A 10,702-nucleotide genomic window follows, 5' to 3' on the forward strand; every position below is an offset into this window, starting at 1 on the left:
GATGGCTCAGTGGTCTAAAGCACCTACTTAGAACAAGCTTAGCAAAGCACAGGGACCACGGTTCGATCCCCCAGCACCACATGCCAGCCAGCCCCACCCCCTGGTGGGCTAAGCTGGCCACACACACACACACACACACACAATAAATAAATAAATAAATAAATAAACTTTAAAAAAATTTAAAAAAAAAGATAATTCTTGGGGAAAATCAGAGTAAATAATAAACATAAAAATAATATAGTTATTGGATAGATACTCAGATATTGGTTCTTTTGTCATCATTTTTTTCTGTGTGCCTTTAAATAACAATATTATAATTGTGTCTCTGGATCTTGAAGCTTAAAATTCCAAAGATTAGAATTTTGCTTTTTTCTCTTGTACTTAATCCTCATTTCAGTTTTTCTTACACATTGCCTATTCTCTAATTATTTTAGAAAAATTTAATTTAATTTATTTTTTAAGGGTAGGAATATTTATTGAGAGAAAGAGCTCCTAATAGGGGTCCTGGATGGGTTGCCAAACAATTTAATTTTATGACTAGATACTGAGTAGCCCAAAAGAATGAAGTAAATTACTCTTAAGTGATTGTTTGTTTGTTTCCTTTCTGTAGTGGTGATGAGTTCCTCAACTTTCTTCTAAAATTAAACAAACAATGTGGCCATTTAATAACAGCTGTACAGAATATCATTACTGAGTTACCTGTAAATTCTCACAAGGTATACTACAAAAATTAAGTGATGATAAGTATGAATGCTGAAGAATACTTCAGATAAGTTCATAATAATTCCATAAACAGTACTATTCTGGTAAAAAATATATCCATTGTTTAGCATAAGATCAAAATAAGTAAGTTTATCTAATATTACTGGTATGTAATAACTAGCTGAAAAACTTTGTTTTTACCCACAAGAAAGGAAAAATGAGTCAGATGATTATTAAACTGATCCAAGTATTGAGCTTACTATTTGTTTCTAAAGAGGAATTCATTGTTTAAAATATAAAGTGACAAAAGGCTAAAGCAATAATTGAAACAAAACAGTGTGTTTAGTGTTATTTAAAAGCTATACCAATATAATTTCTTAAATGAAGGAAATTTTACACTTACAAAGTATAAGTGACTTGCAGAAAACTAGGTTTTTTTATTATTTCATTTTAGCTTTTTGTAGTAAAACTGTAAATGTACTTTTTTCTATGATTGTTATGTAGTGCTAAGAATGTCATTTAAAAATCTTCACAAAATAATGTCTATAAATATTCATACTAATACTAATTTCCATAAAGAAAATTATATGCACATATTTGTATTTTGGAAATGAATTTAGCAAGTTGATTCTACCGTTCATATAAAAATTACTGACATTTGCTGAAGAAAAATCATTTTCAGTTATATAATTTAATATTTAGGAATGTTGTATAGTCTTTGTGTATATAAGTGAAAAATCAGATCCATTATTTAAAGTTTAACTTTTGAAAATATTAACAGATAGTGCTAGAATGGGCTTCTCCCCAGAATTTTACTTCAGTTTGTGAAGAACTGGTTAGCAACGTTGGAGATTTGAATGATGAGGTCTGCAAGCTAAAAGACCTAATTCAGAAGGTATGTACTTAACATATAAGTGTGGGGGGACTAAGGGAAATATTTTACAGCAAAAGATGTTAGGCAGTTAAGCAGTTTGATAAGAGGGACAGAGAATATTGAGACAAGTGGGAAAAGGACAGTTTCCAAAGGAAAGCTATATAGGTATATGTGTGCAAACATTGTTGATCATTAAAGAAATGTATACTGAAAAACAGGGTGTTCTTTTCATGTCTTTGATGAGCAAGGAAAATGTACTACTCTAGTTAAACTCTTTCTGGTTAGAGCCCACCAAACTATATTCTTATGTGGTACTGGTGGCAGAATCCATTCAAAAGTAATTTGGCAAGATATTCCAAGGACGATAAGCATACTTTTATTTTTCTGTAGTATAGTAGTACAGTAAAACTGAATGTACCACAAGTGATAATAGAATAATAAATTATAGTGCATTTATGTTTAAAGTATTGTGTAGACAGGGCATGAGGGTAAAGCTCAGTATAGAGTGTGAAGACCCTTAAATTCAATCATGAGCACCAAAAAAAAAAAAAAAAAAGAGAGAGAAAAGAAAACATAATTTCATAACCAGTCAAAAAATAATGAAAATCAAGTATCTGCTTGTTAGGAGTTACATACTTGTATATACTTATATAGATGCAAAAGGCCACATAGAATGAAATATTATAAATGAAATATTCTTTCTATTGGTCAGACAGTATCTTCTGTAATTTCAGTATTTCATTGTAGGATGGTGCCTGGTCCTTTTATAATCATATAGAAATAGTATATATTTGGATTTAAGAATAGGTAGATATTTTTTCCCATAAAGAAAATTAGCTGTACCAAAATCTAAGCTGCTAAAATAGGGACCATTGTTGAATATGGAGAATGCAGGGAAACACTGAGTCAATAATTCACTTCTGTGTTCTTTGGAACTATTTAATAAGTAAATTTGATGTCTATAAAACTTTTGTAACATATTTGACATGAAAATTAGGTGATACATTAATTTTTATAGTTTACCTGTAATTTATATTTTCACTACTATTTTATCAAATTATTTTCATTAAACTATACATGTTTCAAGTAATCTGTCACACTAGTTATTAACCTATGTTAAACAGAAGAATGTTTGTTTATTTCATGGTACCTAGGGTTGCAACCAGAGCCTTCACACTGAACTACATTCTCAGACCTTTTTTACTTTTTTCATAGAGACAGTCTCACTGAGTTGCTCATTCTAAGCTCAAATTTGTGATCTTTGAGACTCAGCTTTCCAGAACACTAGGATTGTAGTTGTGCACTACTGTGCCCAGCTGAAAAAGTTATTTTTACAAAAAATGTAAGAGTAGTAAAGCACATTCTACAAAATAGCAGTATTCTACATGTGAAAATGAGCAATATATTTGAAATATGTATTTTTTAAAAATTACTCCTGTCTAGCGAAAGGAGCATCTTAGCAGTTGTATTTTTTCTGATTTTATCCAACGAATATATGAGTGTCTGTTACATGTCAGGCACCTATTCTGCAAAAGCTCACTAGCGCTAGAACTTGGTGACAACACAAAAATTGTAGCATCACTCATCTTCACTTCCATCTTATCTGGAAGAATTGAAAGAAAGTGGTGTTGATTTCACTTACCATGATGTTTTGCATGGGAATCCAAGAAAAATGTGGAAGGATTCGTACACAGAAACTTCCTGCAAAGCATCAGCTTCTAATGCAGGAAAGTCTCTTAAGACATACTAGCCTCACAATTAGTTACTAATCTGAATTTACAAACATGGGGTGCAGAGAACTAAGATGAAGTTAGAGTTTTCTGAAATAAATGAACTTTAAAAGCTTGCTGTAGAGAAATAATAACTCTCAAGGATAAGCAGTATAATCAGCTACCATGTTTATTTTTAAAATGTGAATCGATAAAAATCTTAATCTGTAATACAAAGAGGGTCTTTTTGCATGTGTGATCCTCTCTACCTAAAATTTACACATTACCATGTGGTGTTATTGGCCTTAAAAATGCATTGATTAGAATGGCAGTTTTTTTGGGAAGGGGAAAATTAATGAATTTTCAAGCTAATGAATTAATTTTTTTAGATTAGTTTTACCCAAGCGTTAATGATCATAATGAGATTTGATCTTAGGAAACTACGAAGATTTCCAGGTGTGTGACTGTGTTATCATGCTTGTGAAGCTTGCAGTATTTTAGTTTACCAATAATAATGGAAGATTTTTTTAAAAAGAAACATGAGTTATCACAGATAAGTGTATGGAGGTAACAAAGAGAGAGGGTGGGAGAGGTCAAGGCTAGACTTTAACACCACATCAGTCTCTTTCGAACCAACACACTGACAGCTCCTGTCAGAAAGGGTCATTCTAAGTAATTGGTTAATAAAAGGAATGACTGTCTGAAGATTCAGTAAATGGAGCATCAGTGTCAAAAAGGAATCTGTTGCTGAATGAATCCATTTGGAAGTTAGACCTAGAATACATTCTTAATGAGATTGGCAATGAAGTCCGTTTTTCTGCTATAAATTTAAAATTAATTTTGCAGACTTTTTAAATTAAATATTTATATTGTCAAATTTAGAAGTCGTTATTCTGCTAATGTTTAAAGTATTTATATCACCACTCCAGCACAGGATGTTTCTAGTAAATATCACTCTATAAATGTGCTTGCTTCTTTTTATCTTTAAAGGATCTTTTGGTTTCTGCTTATTCTCCCTCTTCTACCCCCTCCTAACAACCATCTTACTTCCCTCCCCTCCTCCCTTCCCTCTTCCTATGTTTCCTTTGTTCCTCTTCCTCTCTCTCCTCTCCCCTCTCCTCTCTCTCACTGTCTCTTTCTCTGTGTCTTTCTTCCTCACACACATGTGCATAGGTGAACCCACATTTAGGAAAGGCTTAACACAAAATTTCTGTAGAATTTAAAAACTGAGTGAAACTGAGTAATGTACTTCTATTGCTGAAATTTGATGTTAGAGAACTATGAAGGCTTCCACGTTTGTAAATATACTATCATGCCTGTTAAGCTTGTCATATTTTGGAGTTTACCAATAATAACAGAAGGGCATTGTTTTAAAGAAACAGATGACTTGTCAGCAGATACGTATATGGGGAAAAATACCAAAAGGACCACTGAAGTTTTTGTAGATATTTTTCTTCGCTATTATATTTAAAGTATTCACCTTCTAGTATTAGTATCTTATCTTCCAGTTTTCACTAAATTTCATCTATAGTAGGTTTGCTGTAAGAATGGTTCACTCTTACAAGACATTAATTGATATTTAATATAGAAGGAAACATATGAATAATTACAAGTAAAATAGAAATTTAAGCTGATATTTAAGGAACTTTATCTGATGACATAAAAATAGCATTTTAAAATATGATAACTTATGAAAGCATTTGTTAATGTGAAATTTATAATTTATACTAGGTTGCTAGTAAAAAAAAAAAAAAGATGACTATCTTGTTCACTTTAAGTTTTCCTTTAAGAATCTTAAGTTGCCTGAATTTAAACCAGCTGAATTAGTGTGAATTTTTTCAAATCAAATATGTGTTATTTTCAGTGTACATGCACTAATTTTTTTGCATTCTAAATATTAGTTGCAAAATGAACGGGAAAATGATCCAACTCATATACCATTAATGGAAGAAGTATCTACGTGGAAGAGTAGAATTTTGAAGAGCACAGCTATTACAGTATGCGGATTTGGGCTGCTTCTTTTCATTTGCAAGATAACTTTCCAAAGAAAATAACCCTAATATTTGTTTTATGTAGTTATATCCTATTCAGATGGCATTAGCATTGCTGTTAGTCTTTAGTGGCATAGAATAACCTTAAATTCTTTGCTCATACTCAACAGAAAAACTTAACATAAAACAGAGGGTTTTTCTTTAGAAAGTGGTTTGTCTGCTTGAGTTGTTAATATATTTTGTGTTGTTTTTGATCAAGCATAAATTATATGTAGTTCTTTAGTTTGAATATACGGTTGCATCACCTTGAAAATAAAAGTTGCATTTAATATTCTTTATATTTTAAGAAGTCTGTTTATCTGTCTTAGAGAATTTATGAAGAGCTCATAAGTCAGTAGCTTTTAGTCCTTCTCACCCCTTTTTTTCTTTTTAATATTCTTTTTTTCCCCTTTTTTTAATTACAGGGAGCTCCTTAGTGGGTATTTTTAGTCATATCATATTACTAGGAAATTACTAATTTTGCAGGTATTCCAGAGAATCCAAAGGATAAAAATTAATGTAAAAACTTTTAACTTTTTATTTAATAAATGAAAAACATTTCTAGCAGAAAAGGAATATGAAAAATGCAAAGTTGAGAATTACATCAGAATTTTTATGTAAATTATGGTAAATAATGTGACATACTAGCTAACATCATTAGAGATGTTAAGAAAAAATGGCATTTGGTATATAATTTCTGGTGTCTCAAGAATTAATAAAAGATTTTTCAAAATCAAAATACTAATACTCAGACTTAAAAAGTGAATTTAATAAAGGAAATGTTCTCTTTATCAGGCAGTATACTCTCTAAACCTTACTTAGTGCTGCTCTACTTAAACAGATATAGTTCATCTACAGTTCCTTCATACATAAACATGAATCAAAGATAATTTTTGAAAAATGCATTCATATTTCTAAAACTTCTCATTTTGAAAATGTAGAAATTTATTGCTCCAAAATAAAATGATTAGGGCTGGGGAGATAGCTGACCGGTCAACCAAGTGTGATTCCCAGGGACCCAAGCACACTGTGTGCCAGCCCTGAAACCAGGCATGGTGGTGCACACCTGTAATCCGAGCGCTGGGAAGGTTGAGACAAGAGGATCAGTACAAGTCTGCATAATGAGACCCTGTAACAAACAAATAATAAAAATAAAAAAACATTAAAATTGTTAGAGCTTAAAACTCCTATGAACACACTAAGCCACCTTATCTTTGACAAAGGAGCCAAACACGTTTACTGGAAGAAAGATAGCCTCTTTAACAAATGGTGCTAAAAACTGGCTCTCTACATGCCAAAAACTAAAACTTGACCCAGGTCTATCACCATGCACTAAGCTAAAGTCAAAATGAGTTAAAGATCTAAACATTAAAACAGAAACACTACATCTCTTGGAAGAGAAAGTAGGAGGAACGCTTGAAGATATAGGAGTAGGCAAAGAGTTAATGAACAAAAATCAAATCGCATAGTAAACACTTGAAAAAATTAGCAACTGGGACCTGCTGTTATTGAGAAGTTTTTGCATGTCAAAAGAAATTACCAACAAAGTGAAAAGACAACCCACAAATCTGGAAAAAATCATGACAAATAAGTACTCAGACAAAGGTCTGCTCTCTAGAATTTATAAAGAACTAAAAAACACTAGGGCCACAAAATTTAAAGACCCAATCCAGAAATGGGCAACTGAGATGAACACACACTTCTCAGAGGATGAAATTAAAGAAGTGAGTAAATATATGAAAAAATGCTCCACATCACTAGCCATCCGTGAAGTGCAAATTAAAACAACATTGAGATATCATCTCACCCCAGAAAGAATGGCTAGCATAAAGAAATCAACCAACAACAAATGTTGGAGAGGCTGTGGGGAAAAAAGAACCCTTCTACACTGCTGGTGGGAATGTAGACTGGTGCAACCATTATGGAAATCAGTGTGGAGACGCCTTAGAAAACTTGAACTGGAAATCCCATTTAAACCAGCTATCCTTCCACTGGGAATTTTCCCGGAGGATCTTAAAACATCATGTCACAGTGATATATGTGAGCCTATATTTATAGCAGCACAATTTGTGATAGCCAAATCTTGAAAACAACCAAGCTGCCCATCACCTGAGGAATGGATGAAAAAGATGTGGTATTTTTATACAATGGAATATTACTCAGCTATAAAGAATGATAAACTCAAAGCCCTTATATTGAAGTGGATGCCACTTGAAGATATAAGTGAAATAAACCAGACACACGTGTAAATATCGTATAATTTCCCTAGTATAAGAACGCAAAAGAAGAAATACAAATAGGTATAATACAAAAGGAAAGCAAGAACTTGAGGACTAAATAAGAGAGGGAAAGGAGAAGAGCTAGGAGGCATACAGTTGTTATATGTACAAGATGGGTAGGCAATGATCCTGAGAATCTTTTCAAAAGATTTTTGAATCTAGCTGTTAATTGGAATGATTCTTACCCTGACTAACTATATATACAGATACCTGTGAACTAAGCAACTGCACTGAAGATGGCAATTTATAATAGTAGGTTAATGCTTGGAGTGCCTGTCATTCTGGTCTTCTGAATGTGGGCTGCTTGTCATGACATGCCAGTTGCTGCCATGCTGTCTCTCGGGTAAAGGACTGTTCAAAAAGAAGAGGGTGGTGAATGAAGGCAGGAGACAGGAAAAGGAATGTTGCGGGACTGTCCTGCTACAAGGTTGTATATGGTTAGATTTCTGGACTTATGTGTAAACGTAAGAAGTATATAATTCTTTATGCATATTTTTAAAATATATTTTAATTTTTTAATGTTTTTTCATATTTTGTAGGGACTTAAAGTTCAACATATCAATACTTGATGAAAAATACCTGTGCCATGCTATGTCTAAGATGTTGGATATTCTGACAGATAGTGAGATTAAGTTTAACAGCCTAGGTTGTATGGTAATAATAATAAGCTTCTCTTCTGGAGGGTTAACAACCTACATTTGCAGACCAAAATTAGAGAAAAAGGAGGGCCACAAGGAAAGCCAACATTTTGGCCCTAGGCTTCCAAGATCAATTAAAACTCAGGATATATGAGTACTTGTACTGTAACGTCATGTAACTCAGTTGTGTCCCAAATTTTCTGATCAAGGAGATTATGGGGCCAAACAGGAAAAGTGATCAGTGATGTAGAGTGTGCCTAAGGAGAGTCACATGGAGAGAAAACATTCTCAGGCTTTCACAGAGAGCAAATTGGCCAAGCAATAGCTGTGACTCATCCACATGGCTGACACTGACAAAGGATCTACAATCTGAGGTACAGGATCTCAGGATAAATCCTGAGGGGATTTCACTGACCTTACCAGACCGAAAAGCTACAACTCTTGTTGCATAGGTCTTGCTTTATCTTGGTCTTAATCAACCAGCAGAAAAGTATAAAAATGACGTATAAGTAAAGCCATGCTGTTATGTTGAGCTGTAGGGGACTCAGGTCAACAGTCTCTGACACTGCCAATCAAGAGGAAGATCCAATACTATTGTGGACTATTGGACTATTTTGGAATATTTTGCTGAGTTAACACACCTATAATATTCAAATGACAGAACTAAACAAAAAAGGGGATACAGATGAATGTCCATTTTGTATCTGTGTATTCAAAATGGTTAGGATAGATATATAGTTACATTCTCTTAATAGAGGGATTTGTTCTAATAGTGTTTGTAAATAGGATATCATGTCTTCATCTTGTACAGAGAATAACCACTAGGAAGAGAGTCTGCAATGTGTGAATTATTGGAACTGTCCTAATTTGATTTGAAACTGTCTCATTGCTATTTGTTTCTCAAATTATGGGAAAAAAATGTTAGAGCTTTTCTTAGGAAGCAGAAAAAGAATAGATGAAGATAATAGTATTTGAGTACCTATTCTGTAGTAAGCTTTTCATCAATGTTGAATTTAACTTGTAGGATAGTGCCATGAGAATATATTCCTATTTTATATAAATTGAATGTTGGTGATTCTGTTGATGTAAATTGTTTAAAATTCACACCGCTAGTAGCACAAGTTCAAATCATTTAAATTAAAAGCCCAGTGGTTGTGCACACTTGTGATCCCAGCACTTAAGAGGCTGAGACAGGAATATTACTGTAAGTGCGAGGCTAACTTTGTACATCGTGAATCAAAGCCAGCCAGAACTACATAAGAAAGCCATATCTTTAAAAAAGAGAGAAAGAAAAAGCATTTTAACATTTAACAAGTACTCATGTACTATTTTTCTAGGCCTTGGGAAATCCCTTGTAGAACTTTCATTCTAATGAAAATAAACCAACAAAGTATAAGATAACAGATGGAATAATAGCTGTTCAGAAAAAATGGAACCCGGGTAGCTAGGGGTTCAGGAAGCCCTTAAAACCTCAGATCTCTTGTTCAAAACAAAGGATTGCAAAATAAGCCATACAGGTATCTGAGGTAAGTTTATTTAAAAACACAGATGAATTAAAATATCACTATAGCATTAAAACACTCCAGAAGAAAGCTAGAATGGCTAGAGTCAAGTAAGTGATGAGTCAAATAATAATTTAGAAGAAACAGAAGCTTAAATGATTTGAGCCTTACTAATTTTTACACAGTGAGTTGGAAAACCTTTGGAAGACATTGAGTGGAAAATTAATATGGTCTGAGGTATTTTTAGAGGAGTCTCCTACCATTATTGTAGAATAGACGAGGGACACAAACATGGAAACGTTGAAAACTAGATTAAAGCAGCTACTGCAATTATTATAGATGCAAAAGGGTAGTAGCTTAATATAGCAATAAAAATAAATCAGCTGGGGTTAATACAGATTTTTAAGAAACAGTCAATATGATTTTTTTACAGATTGTGAGTTCCACACAGAAAGCAAGATCCAAAGGTAAATCTTTGGTTTTTGGTTTGGTGAGTTTTTTTTGGCTTGAGCAGCAACAAGTGGCAGTGTGTCTTACCAAAATAAGGGCATCTCTGAAAGAAGGAAAGCAATTAGATGGGAGTGATTTAAATAATAGAATATATTAATCATTAATTCAGGAAAGATATCCATCAGGAGATAAAATTGAGAATTTAACATTAAAGACTGGATCAAATCACCAAGGGAATGGTGGAGACGGCTGAATTTCAGGCTACCTACATAGTTCATAGGAAGGGAGACAGGAAGAACCAGGAAAAGAGACAAGAATAGCTGATGCAATTAAGCAGAATCAAAGATCACCAACCTCAAGTCCGTTAGCCAGATTTGGTCAACAAATGGTCAGCAGTGTTAAGTCATTAGGGAAATACAAACTAAAACCGTAATGAGGTACATTTCTACACCCATCAGAATGAAATGTAAGAGAACGCCACCAGAAACCAGTATGCAAATCACCGATACAAATGCTTA

The 10,702-nt window shown here is 33.2% G+C and overlaps 1 protein-coding gene across 1 annotated transcript in view; it reads left to right on the forward strand.

The window, feature by feature from the left end:
- Window positions 1-5,490, forward strand: part of Asz1 (ankyrin repeat, SAM and basic leucine zipper domain containing 1) — a 76,446-nt gene extending 70,956 nt beyond the window's left edge. The window contains exons 11-13 of the mRNA XM_004644851.2: window positions 611-716; window positions 1,484-1,597; window positions 5,187-5,490. Of these exons, the coding sequence (XP_004644908.1) occupies window positions 611-716; window positions 1,484-1,597; window positions 5,187-5,339 (373 nt within the window). The 3' untranslated portion in view covers window positions 5,340-5,490. The remainder of the gene's footprint in view (window positions 1-610; window positions 717-1,483; window positions 1,598-5,186) is intronic.
- The last annotated feature ends 5,212 nt before the right edge of the window (window positions 5,491-10,702 follow it).

The sequence above is a fragment of the Octodon degus genome, unplaced genomic scaffold, assembly GCF_000260255.1.
Source record: "Octodon degus isolate 3935 unplaced genomic scaffold, OctDeg1.0 scaffold00213, whole genome shotgun sequence".
Taxonomy (NCBI): domain Eukaryota; kingdom Metazoa; phylum Chordata; class Mammalia; order Rodentia; family Octodontidae; genus Octodon; species Octodon degus.